Source organism: Carassius carassius, chromosome 5, assembly GCF_963082965.1.
Source record: "Carassius carassius chromosome 5, fCarCar2.1, whole genome shotgun sequence".
Lineage (NCBI taxonomy): Eukaryota > Metazoa > Chordata > Actinopteri > Cypriniformes > Cyprinidae > Carassius > Carassius carassius.
The window spans coordinates 5389386-5413768 of NC_081759.1; the positions used below are offsets into that span (position 1 = coordinate 5389386).

At 36.3% G+C, this 24383-nt stretch overlaps 1 protein-coding gene across 2 annotated transcripts in view; it reads left to right on the top strand.

Moving 5' to 3' along the window:
* Window positions 1-18541, top strand: part of LOC132140675 (scavenger receptor class F member 2-like) — a 38758-nt gene extending 20217 nt beyond the window's left edge. For both annotated transcript variants that reach the window (XM_059549552.1, XM_059549553.1), the window contains exons 10-11: window positions 13340-13489; window positions 15264-18541. In XM_059549552.1, the coding sequence (XP_059405535.1) occupies window positions 13340-13489; window positions 15264-16366 (1253 nt within the window). In that variant the 3' untranslated portion in view covers window positions 16367-18541. The remainder of the gene's footprint in view (window positions 1-13339; window positions 13490-15263) is intronic.
* The last annotated feature ends 5842 nt before the right edge of the window (window positions 18542-24383 follow it).

The window sequence follows — 24383 nt, forward strand, 5'->3', positions numbered from 1 at the left end:
ACAGTGTCATTTTTACATGTTGGCAAAATAAACTTTTAGGTAAACCTTTATTTTTTGAATGTCAAACTTTTAAATTCTAGTCTAATAGCAGAAACAACTGTTGGATGCATTCTGGATCAGCTAAAGGGAGTGTAACTGAAGTATGCAAGCCTCAAGCGACTTTTTTTTAACAATTTAACACTTTTTTTAACCCAACACATCTAAAAAAAAAACAATTGGTCCATTGATAAAACCATTGAGCTGCCATGCAATGTCAGGACACATTGCAAGTCTGTGTCATGTATGAACTCCCTTAAAGGAATAGTTCACCTAAAAATGTAAACGAAGTAATCATTTATTCACCCTGGAGGTGTTCTCATGCTCTATGCCATAAGAAGAAATTTTAAGAAAGGTGACGTTCATGCATATTCACGTAATGGCAGGGAATAGCAACCAGCATCAAGGTTTTTTTTTTTTTTTAGATTAATAAAAAACAGCATAAAATACAGGTACATCTCAAAAAATTTAAATGTTGTGGAAAAGTTCATTTATTTCATTAATTCAACTCAAATTGTGAAACTTCTATATTAAATAAATTCAATGCACACAGACTGAAGTAGTTTAAGTCTTTGGTTATTTAAATTGTGATTATTTTGGCTCACATTTAACAACAACACTAGCCTGGGTGCCAGACCGAACCCCGCCCACAACATTTTTTGGACGGGAAGTTCGGTCTGGACTCGATCCATAGATACAGTCGGCATCTAGTCATAGCTGGGGGCGTGGCGAGGGCGGAGTTGGCATGGGGGAAAACACTGCGAACATCGTGTGTATTTGAATGACAAAAATGCTCATATTGAGCGCTCATTCCCAGAGACACGTAGAACAATTGTAGTCTCTTTTAACTTTAATATTCATATACACTAGTCCATATCGATATTTGATATATTTTACAGCCCTAATGTAGATGTATTCATTCAAAAATAGCCAAAATCCTTGACGTTCTGCTTTATACAGCAATTCTATTTTTGACTGGATTCCGCGATTCAATCGTTTCGCAAACACAGACTGGGTGAATTTATGAATGAAAGTGTAAAAGTTCTGACACAAAACTAAGTTGTTACGTGTCCACACGCTTTTTAAAGTGGGTTTATGTTCGACACTAGGCTAACGTTACATAGTTTTGCTTCGGGTAGAATGATAAGGCTAATTATATATGCGTTCCACTTTCTGAAACAACCTTACACAGTTTTGATAACGTTAATAATGAACACGATGTTAATATAGCCTGCCTGTGATGAATGCCGACTGCACACACACACATGCTTAGTCTTGGGATTCCACAACTTCCCTTGATCATCCTCACAACTTATTGCTTGTAGCCATTTTGTCATCCTTTCCGGTTCTGTGTGTTTATTAGGAAGGATGTAGAACTTCAATTCATAATTTGTTAGTTTATTGGAGGTACAGAAAACGACACAGCAACTCTTCGGCGTGATTGTCCCATGTATTTCAATTGGCGCCAAGGCAATGTTTTCCCCCACGGGCTAAATTCACATCACGTGACGGGGCGTTCCCGGGGGCGTTCCCAGACCAACCGTCTGTATCTATTGAGGAGTAATTATGCTCGGCTCCCAGAAGGCCGAGCCAATCAAATTGCCAGGGTGGGCTTTAATCGATGATGGATCTGCGGTTACGTAACCACCCACGTCATCAAAGAGCGCTTGGGTTGAATTGGTTTTCACCAACGATGACTGCAGCTGGAGAAGTAAGATGTTTAGATTCCGCTATCACGTCTGTAATAAAAGAAATCGACAGCGCATTAATTTTAAAAGACGAACAAAGAACCGCAATCAAGGCATTTGTCGATGGGAAAGATGTGTTTGCCGAAAACACATCAAACAGGTCAAAAGTTTAATTTATCAGCTGGCTCCGATGGTCACTAAGAAGATAGGACGCAATGAAAACCCTGTGGTCATTGTGGTTTTTCCTTTGGTCGCACTCATGGAGGACCAAGTAAAAGAAGCAACCGAAATGGGCATCACGGCGATGCAACTCGGCGTGCACAGCGAGGTGGACATAACCAGCGGTCGTTGTCAGCTCCTTTTCGGAAGCCCCGAATCCTGGCTGCTGAACAAGAAGTGGAGGGATATGCTAGGCTCCAATGTTTTTCAAGCCAACGTAATGGGTATCGTCGTGGATGAAGTTCATCTAATTTACAAATGGAAAGATTTAATCTGACTGTCTGACTTAGAAAATAACTCATAACATAGTGACATGAAGCAAATGTTGTAAAAATATATTGTACCTAACCTAGTCCCGATGTAAGTCAGTTTTGTGCAATTATAACGAGAGTCTCAGTGTAGTGAAATAACAAAAAGTTCAAACATTCTAATTTACTATATTATTTATACAGAGAACTTGTTCGTATATACTTGCACCTTTTGTGTTTCTCTCAAAATGTTATTCGTGCTTGTAAGTACTCCGTGAATTCTTAAATTCTTTTTACAACACAGGCAAAGATCGTTTACACTCATTACTTTCCTACTTCTTCCAGTTCCAGCGTGCGTGCGTGCAGTTGAACTCTGTTGACAACTATGCGTCGCTCAACATACGTCACTTACTGCGTTGCTCTGATTGGTTGTAGGTCTATCCAATTGAGTGCAGAGTTTTTTTTTTTTTTTTTACTGGTTCTGTTAAGACACGCCCCATAATTCAAGTGCAATGGAGCAGTATCAGACTCACATTCTGCCTAGAATATGAGTATGACAAAGCCAGGCTACAACAACACACTATCTCAACAAATTAGAATACTTAATAAAACCAATAAAAAAAATGTTTTGTTAATTGTTGGCCTTCTGGAATGTTAATTTACTGTACATGTACTCAATACATGGTAGGGGCTCCTTTTGCTTTAATTTCTGCCTCAATCCGGCGTAGCATGGAGGTGATCAGTTTGTGACTCTGCTGAGGTGGTATGGAAGCCCAGGTTTCTTTGACAGTGGCCTTCAGCTCATCTGCATTTTTTGGTCTCTTGTTTCTCATTTTTCTCTTGACAATACCCCATAGATTCTCTCTGGGGTTCAGGTCTAGGTCTGGTGAGTTTGCTCGCCAGTCAAGCACACCAACACCATGGTCATTTAACCAATTTTTGGTGCTTTTGGGAGTCTGGGCAGGTGCCAAATCCTGCTGGAAAATGCACTCAGCATCTTCACAAAGCTGGTCAGCAGAAGGAAGCTTAAAGTGCTCCAAAATTTCTTGGTAAACGGGTGCAGTGACTTTGGTTTTCAAAAAACACAATTGACCAAACACCAGCAGATGACATTGCACCTCAAATCATCACAGACTGTGGAAACTTAACAATGGACTTCAAGCAACTTGGGCTATGAGCTTCTCCGCCCTGCCTCCAGGCTCTAGGAACTTGGTTTCCAAATGAAATACAAAACTTGCTCTCATCTGAAAAGAAGACTTTTGACCACAGGGCAACAGTCCAGTTCTTCTTCTACTTAGCCCAGGTAAAACGCATCTGACGTTGTCTGTAGTTCAGCAAATTCCTTGACACGTCTGTGTGTGGTGGCTCTTGAAGCCTTGACCCCAGCCTCAGTCCATTCCTTGTGAAGTTCACTCAAATTCTTGAATCGATTTTGCTTAACAATCCTCACAAGGCTGCGGTTCTTTCGGATGGTTGTGCATCTTTTTTCCACACTTTTTCCTTCCACTCAACCTTCTGTTAACATGCTTGGATACAGCACTCTGTAAACAGCCAGCTTCTTTGGCAATGAATGTTTGTGGTTTACCCTCCTTGTGAAGGGTGTCAATGATTGTCTTCTGGACAACTGTCTGATCAGCAGTCTTCCCCATGATTGTGTAGTTAACCAAACTGAGAGACCAATTTGAAGGCTCAGGAAACTTTTGCAGGTGTTTTGAGTTGATTAGCTGATTAGCATGTCACCATATTCTAAATTGTTGAGATAGTGAATCTGTGGGTTTTTGTTAAATGTGAGCCAAAATCATCACAATTAAAAGAACAGAAGACTTAAACTACTTCAGTCTGTGTGTACTGAATTTATCTAATACACAAGTTTCACAATTTGAGTTGAAATAAATAAACTTTTCCACAACATTCTAATTTATTGAGATGCACCTGTAATGCCAAATTATCTGCATACTTTGTCCACTGTTGAATAGCTTTGGTTGTCTGATGACAGAATGATAGTTCTGTTGGCACCTTTAAAAAAAATAATAATAATGTGTGTTTTTTTTCTTGTCTTGGCTGCATTAAGCCCCTGCCTTAAAGAGTGATTCATTCATTCAAACAATTTGTTTAAAATGAAGCATTTTAACTGCATTATAATGCCCAAAGTACTGTATACTTTTTTATGCATATGCTACCATATGTAGCCAAATGCGTAGCATACATGTGTGTAGATGGTCGACAAGATCTGAAGAAAACTTAATCTTAGTCCAATGTCTGCCTTGTGGAACAACTGATTAGTGCAAAATGAAGTAAATAACCATGTGCGACCTGCACATATGCTTCATCACACAGAAAATGCTTTTGGACTCTCAAGATGTGTTTTTGCTTTTGAGGACATGTACATCATTAAAATAACATTTACAATATTGTCATAAACTATAAATATAGCAAACCCCTAAGCACTCCGCATTGACCCAAACAAAGTCTTTAGGGTTTAATCTGAATGGAATGCTTTGGGTGCACGTTATATTTCCCTTGGCTCCTTGTGAAGCTTTGAGTCCTTATTAATCTGTACCCAAACAGACATTTGTTTTCTTATTCCCCGCATTTCATTCCTCATTTCCCTATTTCTTGTTAAAACAGACGGCTGGGAGCTAACTGTTCCCCAATCAAAGACTTCTCTGTTTTTGCCAGGATGGAACCCGTGTGTGGAGTTCTTGTGGTTGGGGAACTGTATTAGCTGCGGCTGCCAGGAGAGGTTTTAGAAAGAATATTAAAGTGGCCATGAAGGCATATTATACATTTTCAAGGCAGTTTTGTTTGTGATATTCATTTTGGACTTCATCTCAGAGAGCAAATTGCAAAAGGCATGGCATACTTGAGTTAACACCACCAGCACAGTAAAGAAAGTTAGTTGGGCTTTTTAAATAAAGAAAAAAGTGGGTTAGTTTTGCTGTGGTGTTTCACAGCTGTTTTGCTTTAGCATGCACAAATAAAAGAGGTCAAAAACTACACCACCAACTCACATGATTTCCACAACTGAATGATTCACTTTTAAGGGAAAGTTCACACAAAAATAAAAATTCAGTCATCATTTGCTCACCGTCAACTTGTTCCAAACCTTTGGAAAACAACTCACAATTTTAACAAAATGCAGAAGCTGCTCTTTTTCATACTGGGGCTGTCAAGTTCCCAAAACAGAAAAAATAAAAAGGATTATAACATTTTCCCCCGAGCACATGTATTTCCATTTCAAGCTTTCTGAAGTCACACATTACATTTGTGGGGAACAAACCATTTTTTTCAAGTACTCAAATATCATATACACTTATATACGCATATACGAAGTTGATCAACCAGATAAACTTGGTTGATATAAAAATGAATGATATCAAATAAGGTGTCATTTTTGAAAAATAAAAGACACACAAGAATGAGATTTGAGAGCTACAGTTGAGATTTACATCCTCTGGTCACTTTGTGCTTTTGTTTTATGGAAAAAAAGCAGTCTGAATATAAGGATAAAATATTATTTGGCTGCGGAGTGGGTAAATGATGACAATTTTATTTTCAGTGTACTACTTCCATTAAGCTTGCAATTGAATATGTCTGAAATATCATTGCATATAAAACTCTAAGACGAAACAAGCACAGTTTTAAAGCAAAACATTTGACAAAAAGATTATTGGTAGGTTTTAAATGATAAAAGAATAGATAAGCAGTTGAAAATGAAAGATATTTTGACAGTAACGTGTAAATGTGTAAAATGTTCATACTTCTCTACACGTGTGGTTAATCTGCTAAGATCTTGAGAAATACTGACTTCATAAATCTACTATAAAACACTAAAACACCAGATTTTAAAAATGAAATCAAATAAAAGCCTCTCATAATGTGAACTAAGTCTCCAAAAAAGCCACTTGGATCATCCCCAAACAAAAATTAACAGTCACAATAAAGTGAACGAGAGCTGAATGGTGCTTTTACGAAGAACAAGGATGGCAGTTTTAATTAAAACACACAATACCAGGGTTCCAAATGACTTAGGACTCATGGGGGGTCCCCTAAAATTGAATTATTAAAGGTTCTGAAGACTACCTTGCTACACAATATATTGTAGGCAAAATTATATGGACCAGTGTTGAAGGTGGGATAATGGTCTTGGGATGTTTTCCCTTGCCTTGCTGCAAATATCTAGATACTTGCATTGCCACCAACCCCTGCCATCCCACCCCTATAGGCACATAGAGTAAAATGAAATTCTGAAAAACTATCACTTCTTCTTTCTTTACTACTCCTTCCTCTTCTTCCTGAAAACAATATCACCTGATGATTTGAGTAGCCCTTTTTGTAAAGTTCTAGGATGATTGGGGTAATTTTATAGGGTAGGCCTAGTGCCTCTGCATAGAAAATAATAAACAAAGTACAAGCATATATAAATGCAATAGAACAAAAAATACATGTAAAATAAAGCAGTGCTTTTGGTTTATCAAGTAAATTAACTGTATTAAGTTACAGACATTGAATAATCAAATGTAAAATAACACTGCCTTCACTTTATACATTAAATATGGTTCATACTATTAATACAGTTTACCTTTAGCTACAAAAATGTTTTTTCTCTTTCTCTTTTGTTTTTTGATTAAAATTGGTGACACAAACAGCTGCAGGTATATTGGGTTGCTGTCCCTTTAAGACGAATGCATGTATCTATGGTAATGACACGCATCTGTTTTCTTTCTCTGACTGCATTTACGGGGAAACTCATTGAAACGGACACTTTGACTTATTTTTTCGAGCACATCGTTAATTATTTTTTTTGTTCAAACACAAATTGATAAGAAAGACAAGGGAATTCGGTATTCACGAACTTCACATGCTGTCTGCGACTGCGTGGCTCTGTGCGCCGACAGACAGACCAGTCTACATTTGCATGTTTTAAATATATAACCTACTGATACAGCAAAGACAACGTCGGCAGTATTGACGGCAAAATAGGCTACAGCATATTTCGTTCTGTATTGACAGGGAGTTTTTTTAAGCAGAATTTGATGAGAATTTGATGCAGTTGCAGATATCATAGAGAGTAAAAGAAACACTTTTGCATCCCTGATATCTACAATTTCCCCCAACAACAGCCATGTTATCACATAAGCACAATTTACCCTTGAAAAAAGTCGGTGATCTATCTGTTTCCTCTTTTTCTCTCCATGTGCAGGATTCCACATTAAGAAAAATAATATTAGCTTCTTTACCAAGCTCTCATGTACATTCATGCTCAAATCACATTCACTTTAATCAATTCACAGACTTGAATTAAGGTCTGGTTATCTTTCGTAATCACTGACTGGACAAGTAATGTTAGGTTGTTAAGCTAGCTTTGAATATCTAGTCTAGCTGCTCGTTCTGCTGTTAGCTGGCAGATCATTAGGCTTCATACACATACGTTACAGCTAGCAAGAAACGTTGACAAACGTACTCTTTTAATCATTACACTGGGTATCTAGTTAATGCAACTTTTGATATAGGAAATCGAAGTCCTAATATTTTACTATAAGCAATTATGGAGATATAAACACAATCGAAGCACTTACAGGATTTTCATTCAGGATTTCACTCTTTGTGATGTCTCGTTTTGCCGTGTTCATCTAGTACGTGTCTGCAGGAGCATCACAACAACAATCTGTGATGCTGAACTCACACGGCTAATAGCTGCCCTGATTGCTGCCTCGCGCTAGGAAAAAAAATTAATTACTGTTATAAATACAAAACGTCACTAAAAACCTATAATTTTCACAATAATTTTTAATTATATAAATATATTTGTTGAGGACCCCCCAAAATCCAAAAATGAATTCTTATGGGGGGTCCCTTATGACTTATGGAGGGTCCGGGACCCCCCCAGACCCCCCTCATTTCGAACCCTGCACAATATCCTAGTGTATGGGTAACAGGCGGTCACGGGTGAGCTTTATTTAGTTATTTAATGACCGAGAGAAAGCCCAGAGCCATGCTGATCTCCAAGAGACATGTGCTTTCATGCTAATTTACCACATTACATAAGTTAAGAGTCACTGCCATCAGAACAGAGTAAAGAAAAATGCTCTGTAAAACAATAACGTCACTGTTGGTAAGGGGTGCGTGTGGCCTGCAGATTGTTTAAAAAAAACCTGGACAGACAACAAAGAGTAAGCAAGTAGTAAAATGCAATAAGAAGATGGCACTTTAGCTGAAGATATATGCTCTCGAACACAAACTGGCCCTTTCATCCTCAGACTTTATGAGAAAACTTAGTGAGAATGTCTTTCATCTGACAAATCAAAAAGTGTTAAATGACTTCATGGACTGCAAAAATCAAAGCAAAACGTTTCTTTTCACGCTCACTCTTGATTGGTCAACAACTGGGGTTCGCGATAACATATGGGAGGAAGAACAGCAAGCAAACGCAGATGTAACGTTTACCCCAATCTCTTCCCAACCCCCTCCAACTCTTCACTTAATGGGAGGAGCTGGATGATAATATCGCTCTCTGTTTCCCTCTTTTTCTTCTTCCTCCTTTTCCTGTTGCAAGCCAGCGTTTCTGCTATCCTCATTGGCCAACTGCAGCAGTGAGGTCTGCTTTTTTTCCCTTTCTTTTCTTTCCCCAGTTTTTTTTTTTTTATAACTCTACCCTCAAAGGAGAGCGAGCAGGGCGCTGGGGGGGGGGGGGGGGGGGGGGTGGATGGGGGTTCAGACAGGAAGTGACCAAATTTACCACAGTGTGCTTTTAGAGCCCTTTTACTACAGCTGGTAATGTTAGATTTAGAAAAAAAAAAAGAAGGAAAATGTTTACCCCTTCATCTCCTTGTGACCTACATTCGGTCTTCCCATAATTCAGATGAATAGTTTAGGAGAAACATTTCTACAGTCAATCTGTTTTGAATAAAACAGCCATATTTGGATGATTATCACAAGACCTGTCAAGAGCACGTTCAAGAACACACACAGAATATAATAAAAAAAAAAATCTCTAAATAAACATAGCATGTTTTAGGCCCATCACAATAAACCACAAATTTCCCTCAAATTCCCGCTACCATATTGTCAGATATTTAAATTATATTAAAAAAACGTATAATTATAATAAATATCATATATATTACTGTATATGTTCATGTGTGTTTTATAAACATTTTACATTTATTCATTTAGCTGACGCTTTTTATCCAAAGCGACTTACAATTGCTATATATGTCAGAGGTCGCACGCCTCTGGAGCAACTAGGGGTTAAGTGTCTTGCTCAGGGACACATTGGTGCCTCACAGTGGATTCAAACCCGGGTCTCTCACACCAAAGGCATGTGTCTTATCCACTGCGCTAACACCACCCACATTTTATATACAATATTTTCTAATATAATCTAATATATATTATACTTGTAAAAAAAAAAAAAAAAAAAAAATATATATATATATATATATATATATATATATATATATATATATATATATATATATATATATATACACACACATTTATTTTAGATTTTATAAATAAAGCGTAAACTAATACTAAATTAACTGAAATTACGTTTTACTTCTATTACTTTTACTTCTACTAGCTTAATTTATGTTCATGTTCTCACATATTTTAGACAAATAAAACCCTGTAAAGAATGAGCCATGGACAATGTTCCTGTGCTCAGCTTTTGATGTACATTTCTCTTAGTCCAAGTCTATAAACATGTTTCTGGAGAGGCGTCAGAGAGACAGGCTGCCCTACACCAGAGTAGTTTCTGCAGCTGTGGGGACTTGTGCAGCTGGGACGTCCCAGTAATGTTCTTTTGTTCAATGCCTGCAGAGCACAGGGTGGGCAGCCAGACCAGCCAGGTCTCCGATGTCAGTAAATCGCTCAGCAACAGCACTGAGTCTGTTTGCATGTATTCATATCATGCCATTTCACAGTCCCACGGGGGCATCATGAATCTGCATGATCTGAATAGTGGTGACATGAACAGCAGTACACAGAGAGGAGATATTCCTTTGACATTTCAGGAAAGTTCTTCCATCATCTACAGCTGTTTGGGAAAAAAAGTATAAAGTATGGAATGTAAATTGTTTCACTGAAGGCAAAACTCCAAAAATGCGGTTTTATTTCTCTGCGGTTTTCACTGCTATGTGCTGCTGAAATGTTTATTTTTGCAAATTTACTTTTAAAGCTTTTTTCCACCCTGGGAGAACGTTGGAAGAAGCCATTTGCGAGCTGATTGCAAAAGATAGAGTTTTTCTAGATCTAAAACACATATGCAAAAACTCAACATGAAAGTTCACTTTGTTTCGGCCTTTGAGTTATTATTCACTTCATGAGCAAACTAAACTAAACAGCCCATAGTTTGTCAAGAGCTGAATATCTTTAAATCTTGTTGCTGGTAGTTTTAAATGTAAAAGCTACTAGTAATTGAAAACCTATGATGAAACAACATTTAAAAATCAATTACTACTTATGCAACGGATGCATTTCAGAATTAAACTAGACTTTTAATAAGCGTGAATATGGACTAGCATGTCTGATCCATCAGGATTTAATTGGATTGTTGAAAAATGTGTGTTATGAGCCATAATGGAGACAGATGGATGGAGGGGGAATGGCTGAACAACAAGGTCTTAATGATGTCACTTAAAAAGGAGAGTAGTTTCAGAGATGGATTAAGTTTAAAAGTAGAAAATCTAGAAATTCAAAACAAGCCCATTTTAAATGTATGCTGACTTGAAAGACATCTTCTGATCTTGCCTGGAATGCTTCGCATTGCCAAATAGCCAAAAGAGCAGCATGAGAGAGGCGTAACCAGGCCAAGAAATTGTGGTTAGCATCTACTCTAGTTCATCCTGAAAGGAGATGTGAACAGCAGACCACAGGAATCCTGAGTTGACCATCTTTTCTAAGTCAGCATGAATGCATCATCACATATAAGTGGGCGGAAGGAAGCGGCCTCTTAAAAAGCACTCTGACCTTCATTAGGACCAAAGTCACATGCAGGAGAACCGGGCAAAAAGTTAGTACTTTTTGAGTAGACAGCATTTTTAGTTCCTGATGAGCCATTGTTAAAAGAAACAAAAAGATTACAAAGGGGTGTTACATCTGAGTATTTTTACAAGCATATAGATTTGATTGATTTCTTTCCAAAATTGTAATGACTGTTCCAGGAGTTTAGGAAACAGAATAAGACACATGGGAATTTGATAACTGTTTTATTTTCTATTTTGGTTGCTTTATTTTTTAAATTAACTGTTTGGTTTTTTTCCCAAGGCATTGTTAGATCCGAGTGCTTCCTATTATAACTACGCAAATATTTTATTTAAAAAAAAAAAAAAGTATCATAGCTATCAAACTATATCTTATGATTTTAAATCTGTATTTCACCAAGGAAAGGAAATAGTAACACTACTTACATTTTAAATGGGGTAACTTGTAATCTTGTAACATTTCCAAAGTAACCTTCCCAACACTTTATATAATGTAATTTATATATATATATATATATATATATATATATATATATATATATATTAGTGCTGTCAATCGATTAAAAACTTTAACTAGATTAATCACACATTTTTTATGTGATTAATCGCAATAAAAAAATAAATGTTTTTGTACGTTTTTAATATATTTTTTAATGTAATAATTTCACAGTTAAATTTAAATACTTGTTTAAATGACATCTTTTTATGAATGAAGGCCAGTATTACTGATATTAATATAGCTACTGATTTTTTTTTTTTTTTTTTTACATTTATTATTGGGCTTCAAAAATATAACAGTTTTTAATTTAAGTAAACTTAAAACAATGCTAACATAAACCCATAATAAATGTCATGTTTACTCCTGCCCTTCCTGTCTTAACAATTAGGAAATATACAGAAATTTAATAAAGTTATCAAAGTTATATGCAGTCTGCACTGCATAAACTATAGATTAAATAGTTAATCCTTATTAAAGCTACAAATGTTATTTAGTCAAGAGCAGCGAGTCATTTTCTCTGTTCCCTTTGTTCTTTAACTTTACTGACAGGAAGCTTTATTGGCTGCTGTGCCTTTAAGAGCAGACAGACACGCGGATCTCACCGTTTATATACTGTCTATGGATCTCACCTCATTCTCTCACAACTCTTTTTGTTCATTTTAGACTTTATATAAATCATTTAAGATTGCTCTTATGAGGATAATCGACAAAACAGGCACTTTGGGATGTTTATTGTCAGTTCAAGTGCTTAAGAGAACTGGATTCTGGCGCCCTGTCTATGCATTGTGTGTGTACGTGTGTATGTGTCACATAAGGGCATTCACAGACAGCGCATTCTCTTTTGCCATGCTTGAAATGTTTAAAAGCATTTAAATGAATAAGAGCGTGATCATATAATGTAAAGCTAGCCAACGGATGGCAGAAAATACGGATGCTGCGCTAATTGCGTTAAATATTTTGACACGTTAAACCAGACAAAAATTAATCGCATGCGTTAACACGTTAACGTTGACAGCACTAATATATATATATATATATATACGTAAATTAAAAAGTAAAGGTAATTTATTACTGTTTACTTTAAATATTTATATTAATCTTCATATAAGTGTTTAATGTACTGAATTTGATCAAATATTAATGTACCTAATGTATTACACTGTAAATAATGTACAGTTTTGTTCTTTGGAAATGGAAGTTTTTTTTTTTTTTTTTTGTTCTTTGGAAATGGAAGTCAAAAAATTTAAGTACAACATCTGGAGGCAGTAGGCTACATATTAAAAATTGAAATAAGATTTTTTACTTCTAAACAACATGGTCATGTTGGTCCATTAACACCAAACCAGCTCTAATTAGCAGTACTAATCCTAACCTTAATCTATTTTACCCCCATAAATTCCTAGCTCTTCAGATGATCTCAGATAATTCCACAAGTGTACTTTGAAGTCTAGCGTTTCACTCATGTGCTGTCAAAATGCTGGCTTTCATACAGATTATCCACGCTCCACTATTTGCCCTTGTGGGTCTCTAATGCAGACTGTAGACCATGACATCATCACATATGTTGTCAAAGAGCCTTTGTGTGTTGTGGAACTCAGGGAGCCTTCTTCAACTGATCTGACCTGACCTCTCTGTTTGTATTCCCCTTGTCCAAACCCTTAGTCACCCACCACGATCCTGAGAACACCTTTAACAGTATTATCGAGCCGCCCTCCGTGGTGGACCAGCCTTGTCCATCATGGTCATCCCAGGAGTCCTTCTCTTCCTTTGAGACGAGCGAAGATGGGCCCGTTTACTGCGTACCCCATGAAGGTGAGCAGGGACTAGTGCAGATAATCCATCTGTTTGTGCAACATGGAAAACAGATGAGGGAGATAAGAAATCTCCAGACAATTTCATTAAATAACCCCATTCTGTGGTAAGCGGTTGCCCTCTGGGTGTGTATATCACATGCACTGAGAAAACACGAACAGTAAATGCTATAAATGGCCAGGTCAGTAGATGCAGCACTTTCAGGATGTGACTCAGGACTTTCTGCATAAACTGTTGTGCGGGAGATTGCTGGAGAACTGATAAAAGCATTTTAAGGAAAACGGTTTCATCTTAATGTGCAGTTTTGGTGTTTCATAAAGCATACAATATTCTTTAGGAGTCCTTACTTTATTCTGTGTCTATAAATATCCATCCATCCAGTCCATCCAATCCATCCATCTATCCGTTCCTGTTTTTTTACACTTTCTGATAAATTTCATTTGCTATTTCTAATAATTTCCCTCTTGGAAAAAAAAAACAACAACAAAAAAAAAAACATTTGGTCCCCACAATGTAGCATAAACAAGAACACACACACACACACACACACCAGTACAAATATTGCCAGAAATGTGGTAACTGATTGATATAAAATGTGCTAAAGTACTAAAATTACAAATAAAATGACATGAAAATAAATTTAAGATAAATAGATATATAACAAATTAATAATATGATAAAAGCAGATACATTTATTAAAATTAAACTGAAAACGAAAAATATAAAAATAAAAGCTAATTCAAAATATATATGTAAATAATACTAAACTAATACTGTACCAAAAGTGACAAAATATAAAGACAAAAATTACCAAAAAAGGGCATAATTACATAGTAAAACATTTTTTTTATAAGTGTGTAATGGGAGGAGCAAATGACAGACACAGTGGGCGTGGCGTCAGGCCTCAGAGAGGCTTTTATTAACAGAAAATGAAGTAAAAGAGGGAATAAAAGTGGCCAAAGGGGGACAGTGTTCAAAATAAACAGGGGATATTGTGTCCTCGTCGTGCTGCAGGGTTCGTGTGGGTCGGGCAGTGTTCATGGAGGAAGGGTCCAGGTAAGGGGCGCTTCTTGTAGCGGCCGCATCCTTCTCGTTGGCCGCGGCGCTTGCAGGGGATGAACGGCCCGGCATCCTGGCCGGTCGGCCGTGTAAACGGGTGCAGTTCTCGTCTGGACCACGGGTCCAGCAGCTCACGTCTCTGGTGGCGCAGGAGTCCCTCAACGCACCCTTCCTGGACCCACAAGGACACCAGTGTGCATGCACAGGGAAGAGACGGGTCTCTCGAGGAAAGGCGCTTTGGGCTTTTAAACAGCGGCGGTGATGAGGCTCCATTCACATCAGGTGTGCCCCATCACACGCCGCCAGCCCTGACTTATCCAGCGCCCCTCCTCACACACCCACTCCTGTTGGGAGCCTGGTGAAGGGCGGCGATTTAGGACGGGGTGCCGGTGCTGATCAGGGAGGAGGCAGCTGACTCCAACAGTGAAACAGAATAAGAACTTGCATGAATGAGCTGTTTATTTGTCATTTGCATTTTAGAAACAATATCTCCATGTATTTTGTGTATTTTTTGCTATGCCAAAAAAAAAAAAAAAAGTCTACAGAACACAGAATAGTGGTATAAACAAATTAAATTAATTGGTTTGGTAGAGTAACTGATTTGTTTCTAAATGAATCAATGTTTTTGAATAAGTTGTTTTTGAGATGTTTAATAGGTAGAACTAAGACTTAACCAAGTCTTTTACTCACCCTTTCCGTTTACTCACTTTTTCAGAGACTAAGAATGAGAGCTGTGACAAGCGAAATTCTAGCGCTGCTCAAGAAACACCATTGACCCCCAGCGATGAGGACGCAGGAGAATACACATCCCTCAAAGACACAAGAGAAACTACAAAGCAGTACGTTAGTGATGGGAGTGAGCAGCCTCTCCTCAAGTCTTCAGACAGCGAGGGTTCCACCAGTGGTTCTGAGTCAACCATAGGAGCCGTTTACGCCCATGTCGCCCGCCTTTCCAAAAATTTCAAAGAGGAGGAGGACAACGCCTCACCGGAGAAGACAAAAGAGAAGACAAAGCCTCGTCCTCCAGACCCTTCTACCAAACCAAAGGTGTCTTGGATCCACGGAACATCTGGAACCAACCAAACAGAGCAAAGCCAGTCTCCGTCACCACAAAAAGAAAAGAAGAAGAACAACTCAGAAAGTTCTGGAAAGGTTGATGAGAAGCAGCGGTCAAAGGATAAGTCCAGCAAGAACCGTGAAAAGTATCAAGACGGTATGAAAGCAGATGGACCCGAATCACCAAGCAAAAGCAAATCTCACAAAGCCTCAGATACCATTGAGCACCTCAATGGAACATTCCAGAATGCCCTGAAGAAGATCGGAAACTTCCACTCAGACAAGAAAACAAATGAGACCAACAAAGATCCACCCAAGAGCCCAAAGATCATGCATCAACACATGAACTCTGAGGCCGCCACGCTACTCGCGGCTCAGCTGAAGGAAAAGACCCAAAGTCTTAACCGGAATGAGAGTCTCACGGTGGGCATCAAGCCCAACGGTGTGTCAACACCTCACGCCAACCGAGAGAAACCCACCCCACCTCAAAAGACCAAACGCTCTGCAACTGGGACCAATAAGCCCCTTCTTCTCTGCTCCAACAACCTCCAGAAGATGGTGTCTCCAATTTCAGACTCTACACCTGAACCTAAAAGCCCAGAAAAGCTTGGGGTTAATGGGACCAGAGTTGAAGGAGACGCCACACCAAAGAAAACGCCCATCAAAAAACCACCGAGGAAGAAAGGAAAGGAAGGAACACTGGAGACGGAAGGCAAAACCACTCCAAAGACAGCCATCATGCCACCTCAGACTGTCAAGTAGTTCTTTGATCACATTGGTGCGTCCATTTTTGAGAATATAAATCTGCAGTTTTTCTTTCATTAAACATTATAAAGGAATTGGATGGTTTTTTTTTTTTTAATGGACGAGCTGCTTATGGGATTTAATATTTTGATGGATTGTGGTTCTACTTAACTCTTTGAAGACCAGGAATTGGAAACAACGCCATGGTTTGTGTACAGTATTAAAAAGGGAGGCTACATGATTTTAACGTAATAAGCTCATCTTGTATGCTCTCAGTTTTACATATGCATCACTCCATGTTTAAAGAGAGATTTTCCAATATTATCTTACTTGTGTGATCAGCAGGGTTTTGTTTCTGTAAGGTTTTATTTAGCACTGCATTCATAGGTGTAAAGAATGAACCAAAGGTACTTTAAAGGTACAGAAAGAATTATTCCAATATTAATTTTCTCTCAGGCTGTATCAGTATATTCAATACATTGTAAATGATGTCATGAAGGAAATTCTCTGCTTGGGTTTTAAGACATGTCATTTGATTCACGTTCATCAGTACTTCACTTTGTATCATGCTTTTTAAGCTTACAGTGGTATTTTTTGCAAATCCAGAGTGATGTCTTTTCTTGATGTTGAAGCTTAGCACTAGTTTTTAATTTACCCATAAAGTACACACAATCAGTAATGCATTCTTTTTTTCAGGCCAGATAAACACCCCATATAATGACAATTTAGTTTGTTTTCTTGCCTTTTCATGCTGTTTATATGATATTATAGTTCTAAAGGTTCAGAAATAAGTACAGTTATACAATCTTTCTCCTTTGTGATAGATCTTGTACACTGGGGAGAATTTAATTCTCATCCAAATAAAATTCAGTCCTTACAGAACTTCCTGATGAAATAGGAAATACACAGGAAAAATAAATTACAATGTTTCAATCAGTTTTGAACTTGTTTTAAATCAGTTTTGAATCAGCACTTAAATGATTAAGTAATTCTGTTATGCTTTGCAAATCTCACATGCTTTTCTGTACATGTTTCTATAGTATAACTACGACATTAGTATAGTGCTCACTGGCATTTTATGAAAACAAATTGCCATATATTATTTATATATACTGTACACATACATACAGCAGTTGCAACCTACAGACTTTTACCATCAAATATTATTTGTCCTGCCATAGAAACAATGAAATGCTTTAAAGATGCCAGTATAAAGCAACCTACGAGTACGATTAAAGGTTATTAAAGGAGTTTGCCTTGACTATACAGTTGCAGGAAGTTCAGTGCAACCAACAAAAATATGTTTTCTGTGGCTAAAATGAAAACAAGAATGGCTCATGACTGCAGTGTGTTTATTTTTTTAAGCTTACTATCTAAAACACCCTAAAGCACTTTTAAAAACTTTTTAGAATGACACCAACAGAAAGAATTCATGAAAAACTGGATGGTTATTTTTTAACAAAGAACCTATGGTTAAATGTTCAATCTGGGTCTGCGGTATTTTTAAGCAAGTTCACCAAAAGCTTTTCCGTTGTTTGTACAGTAACTGCTATTCCCACATATGGTACCTTATATTTTTCTACATGCTAAGATATTTTGTAACACTATTTTTACCCTAATTTGTAAGCTGTGCTTATACAACTTATATCTTGCTTTTTTATGTTATTTGTGTGTGTCAAATGAACTGGTTTTCAATTTTGATAACATTTTTTTTTTTATGTGCAAGGATCAGGTACATTTGGATGCAATGTTTAAATATCTTTCTCTTTGCTCTCAAAATATCTTTTTCACATTTCTCTGTGGATGTTATTGTTTGGCTTTTTTTATGAACGATAAACTGCATGATGCAGAGTTCAGTGAGAGATCGCTGAGAGATATCTATGCATGTTAGCCCAAGTTTTGGTTTTGCCGTTCTGTTACTTGGAATCTATGACAAAAAACGACTTTTCATGTTTTTGCACAAATCCAGAACATTACCATCCGCAGTATATGACTTTATGGGAGTATAAATAGCAGATTTTTTTTTCTACTCTGACTTTGGCATGAGCTTTGACTACAGTTCAGCCTTAAAATATGGAGAATTATCAGTAACATTATCTTCATTAATTTTGTCCTGATTTTTGCCTTTCTATGTTGATGTGTGGTTGTTCAGTTACTGTATTTGAAATATAATCAAACCTGTAGCTCATGAATCTAGAGGGTACAGGTATCAAATGGCTCTCCCTTCAACATTCAGTTTAATATAATATAATATGATATAATGTTCAACTAAGACACAAAAGACAAGATTTTACATTGAATCAATTAAAGAATATTCAATTGTACTTTTGCTTAAAATCCATTTTACAAAATAAGTCATCAAATAGTATATATATATATATATTCTGGAATTTGAAAATAAGTGGAAATGGGAATGGAATGAGAATTGGTCCCTATACTAAAGTGTTACCAAAAAAACAATAATGATTTTTATTGTTTAGACAAAGCAGCTCTCATTCGTTACAAGATGATCCAGGATGTCTCTAAATGACACTCTGCTTTCTCATTTTTTATTTATTTTTTGGTCTCTCCCATCCATTTTCACGTTTATACAGTAAATGATATTTTACAGTTTCCGCTGACTCCTGGCTGCCTCTGTGCTCTGAGCAGGGGATCATGGGGAGGTTTTTTTTCCTCGCAGTAGCTGTTGTAACGGTGGTCATATGCTCATCAAACTCTAAAAGACCCAGAGGACTCAACTGGCGAGCTCCTCTACTGGCACAACAGCCTCTTTCATACAGGAACAGTTGGAAGTTTGTGCGATGGGGCCCTGGAGTTAAAGAATCATGCGCTGGGTATGTGCGCTCCATTTTCCTGTCTTTTTTAAGAGAGAGAGAGGAGGGCTTGAAGAAAGCAGCCAAGGTTTCGTGGGCAAAATGCAACACAGGCAAGGAAGATCATGTGATCTGTAATTGAAACCAGAGATATTTAAGCAGACACACATACACGTGTGCACATTTCCCAAGTCATGGCACTGCTGACATCGAGCTTCGAATTAAATTCGTTTTCATTTCAGTATGTATGTGGCCTGTTGTTGGTGTATTTACATTTATTTCCATAACAGCTTCACCGGCTGTTACGCGGCAGATGTAGATTCAACTTATATGCAACCATATAATATAATAAATAAATATAATTAAAAAAATTTTGAAAATTCAAAAAAGAAAAACAAAAGACTTTGTACGTACAGTTCTACAATAGATTATTTTTCTCATTGTACTTTATTAAATAATTCAAATTCATCTTAGTCCGTCTTACAAAATAAGTTCCTAAAAGTGATGGATCTGGCAGTTTCCTTTATGAATCTAACAAAATCCTGCTTCACCTTTGAAAAATTAAGAAATGTGAATTAAAAATGTGAATTTATAACCTCTCTCTCTCTCTTTCTCTCTCTCTCTCTCTCTCTCTCTCTCTATATATATATATATATATATATAAACAAATTGTATTTCTAAAATTATATTAAAATAAATAAATATTCATATCAATATAATATTAATATTAAGAGTATTTTTGCTTAAAATAAACTGAAGACCAATCCCATTTTGGGGGAAAAAAGAGAGAAAAACTAAATTAAAAGTAAGAAATAATTTAAAGAGAAAGTCAATTATTATTTTTTTAATTTATTTTTTATTTCTAAAGTAACAATTAATAAATTAAATTATTCGAATTACATTTAAAATGTATAATTCTAAATGATAATAAATTAAATATCATTAAATACAAATTAAATCCAAAGAATTCAAATCAAATAATCAAAAGTTATAAATTATATTTTGCTTGAATAAAAGGAATTTTATTTTTCCCCAATAACTGTCAATAACACATCCAGATTTTCAGAGCAGGTTTTCACATTATTTTTCATTATTCTCCAACAAAAAACATTTTGTCTACTGTACATTACACACAAATACACATATCCTAACTCCAAAATAATTTTTCCCAGCAAAACTAGGTACAGTAGAGGTACGAGACAACTGAAATAGCACTCCAGCGCTGGAAAAGTCATTTAGGCCATGATTCCAGGAAAAAAAAGTGTATTCCAGAAAGTATTCACAAAACAAGGCTTATGGCTTTCAAAAAAGATATGGTTTATGACTGTCATCCGCGACCGGACAGACAAACTGATATTTCAGAAGAGGCAATATGACAAATGGGGTGCCAGTCTAAACATACCTCTCCAAGACCTGGAGCACAATCAAGCAGCAGGACCATCAGAGTCCACAACCGACCCGCGGCTACACTCCTGTTCACAACCCATCCGTCGCCATGGCAACAGGGACAGATTGCATGCACATCTGGTAGTGATTTCAGCTCTTGTGAAAGAAAAAAAAATTATGTGTCAAGGCGAAAAAAGACAAATATTTTCTGCAGAGCAAAGCAGAAAAATGCAGAGGGTTGCGTTACACTTGAAAGAGGCTGAGAAATGTGTTTTGTTTGCTTGTTTGCTTGCTTTTTCCCACAAACAGAATGGAAGCAATATTTCATACTTCTGTAAGTTAAGAGAATTGAATGGAGCCATGCTGGTCCTGACACGCTGTGTCTGTTTAAGCAGGTTTTTCATAGGAAACGGACTATCCAGCGGGTGAAAGACTCCAGAGAGAAAATCATTGTATAATAAAGGCTGACAACAACATAACTTAAACATAAATCATATGCTTATATTCTAGGAGGGAAAGCAAGAGCTCTTCCTGTGTCAGTAGGATGTTTGGTCTTTAAAATGGGTTGTGAATCTTTGTTATTTTCTTATTTCGTATGGATCTCAAGAGTGATAAATGATAATGCAATGCTTTGGTTACCATATTCATCACTGCATATACACACTATTCTGAGGTAATTCAAACAATAATATGGTTTTGCCTTTACACTATATAGTCAAAAACCTTTAGACAAAAAGTTTTTTGGGGCCACAGATGCACTTAGAAACGTCTCGGTGTCAACACTTTAGATAATAAAATATTAATGCAAGGATTTTAAGGAAACAAACATGTTTTTTGTGTGTGTGTGTGTGTGTGTGTCTGTGTGTGTGTGTGTGTGTGTGTGTGTGTCTGTGTGTAATGTTTGACTTGAAAGGTAAATTCTACATAAATAATACACCCAGTACTGTTTATAGGTTTGGGAGTTATCTTTTAGTATTTTATTATTAATAATACTTTTAATTCAGCAAGGATACATTAAATTGATCAAAAATCACAGCAAAGATATTTAAAATGTTAAAAAAGACTTCTGTTGCAAAGAAATGTTGTTTCTTTTCTCTCCATTAAAGAATCTTATATAAATGTTTCATGGTTTCAACAAAATTATCAAGCAGCAAAATGGTTAAAACTATAGTAGTAGTAGTAGTATTAATAATAATAATGTTTCTTGAGCTGTAAATCAGCATTTTAGAATGCTTTCTGAAGGATCATGTGTCACTGAAGACTGGAGTAATGATGCTGAAAATTCAGCTTTGCATCAGAGGATTTTTTTTTTCAAAATTACATTATGAAATATGATCATTTATGATTTATGAATGCTCAGAAAAGTGAAATTCGGTCCCTTGCATCCTTGACATCTCTTGCATCCCTAGCACTGGAAACCGATAAGAATTATGATTCTTTCTAAAGAAATATACAGTAAACGTATAATATAATAAATATGATAAAATAAACCTAATATGAATATATGTTGTTATTCTGTTCAGAATATCTTAAATTATCAACTGATTATTCTGGACTCCTGAAGAAATTACTGTCACTGCAACTGAGTTTAATCATAACTACTAGTCAAATATCGAAGCTGGAGTCTTAAATCTTTCTAACTATACACGGTTTGTCCAATGTTGTACAACGAGAATCTGTAGACCTTAAGAGTTTAATGCAATGACATTCTGAACATTTAATGTTCCCAAATACGGTTTATATGTCTCTGATCTGTTAAAAGCACTCTAGCATCAGTTTTTGCCATGGTGTTTTTGCCCGTTCCTGATTGGTCTGTGAATCACAGCATACGTGTCCATGCCATGTGTGGGCTGTTACTGGAAAGACGCTTGGCGTGTGTCGCTGCCTCCAACCGCTGGATGCTGAGCTCAGCTCCTCAGCACTGAGATCATGTGTGTGTGTAATATACTGTTACAGGCTGAATCTGCCAGACTCAAACTGAGATATAAGACTGACTGATCTGAGGTGATAACAGAGCACTTCATCATACAGTTAATGAGACGTGTGGCTAAAAATAAATGAATTACCGCACTCCATTTACTCACTGTTCAGTTTGTTGATGGCTATAAAATGTATATTTTAATGTGCTCGGTTCCAGGCAAATTATTATTTATCATTTAAATTGTGTAAAGGTTTGTCTTTTATATGTCAAAAACACATGACCAAGAGGTTTGCTTTTTTTCACATGTATGAAAATAAATAAATACATAAATCACATGGATTCACAATGAAGGTCAGAAGAGATCAGAACATCACAGAGACTTGAGGGTGCAGTCCCTTGGGTATTTTCTGAAAAACAACCATAAACAAACAACCAAAATCAATATATATTAAAAAAAGAACAAATCCTTTAACACATATTATGCACTGTGAAATAATACTTTTCCCCCCAATGCATATTATGTAATACTAGGCAACACAACTGTTTTAAGGGCTTCCGCTAATTCAGATGTATATATTATATATATATATATATAATAGAATAGAATTTAATATGTATTTAAAAGTTATTTTAAATGATAATTTTAAATTGAAATGTTATTATCACTGTATTGTTACTGTATTGTATTTTTTTCATAAAACAAATGCAACCCTGGGTGAACATGAGATTTATTTCAAAATATATAGATTTTTTTAAATGTTACCAACTTCAGATTTTAGTACAGCAGTGTATATATACATATATACAAACATAAAAACAAATATTTTAATTGCTAATCATAATACTAAACATCTAAAAAAAACTAATTTTATATTTAGCCTATATATTTTTAATGTAGGTATTTATCTTTAAAAAAATTTCACACACACACACAAAAAAAATAAAAAAAAATAAAAATAAAGTATAATTCTGTCAAGTGTCAGTTATTTTATGATGTTATGGGTGATGGCTAGATATTGTCTGCTAACCAAGTAAAAGGAGGCACAACCAAATCTCAAACAAATCTCATGATATTCAGGTCTCTGTATGGCTTGAGTGTCTTTTTTTTTTTCTTTTTCTTTTTTTGACCAGTAACGTATAAAAGAAAATATGCAACACACTCCATAACTGTTAGCAATAAGAGTTGTTTTACATTTGCGATGGAAGACTTGGCTCACACATCATCATGTTTTAAGCCGCTACATATAAAAGGCAAAGCCCCTATGAAGAGATGAAAGTCTCACCTTAGTGAGACAGATATACAGGGTCAGCAAGCAATTGCCTGCACTTCTCTTTTTTCCTCTTTGTCAGCATATTTGTGTGTCAAGTTTATTCAAGAGGATCTGCCTCAAATGGAAAACTTTTCTGTATTTCTCCCCCTCTTCTCTCTCTCTCTCTACATCCCTCCCACCTTCCCTCTTTTTCACTCCTTATCCTCTCTCTTTCTTCTCTTGCTCTCCCCCTCTTTTTCCCTCTCTGAGAGGAGGAAGTAGTATGGTTTATTCAAGGCTCAGGTTTCAGGTTTTTTTTTTTTGTATTTTTACTGGCTCCGGAGAACAGAAGGAGAGAGCTGCTTCTGTAACCGTCACAGCACACAACAGTGATGAAGATTATAGCAATATGGAAAACAGCTCATACACTAATTTTCTCTTTAGTAACTCTAATGAATGGCTCCTCTGCTTTTATACATTAATGCTGCTTGTTTAATGGTCTCACTATTAACTAGTTGCTTATTATAATGCCTAATATTAGCACATTGTCTGCTTAATAGTCTTATAATGCACATATTCTGCATGACAATATTCTACATCCCTTAATCCTACCTAATACCTAAACTTAACAACTACCTTACTCACAAATAATAAGCAGAAAATTT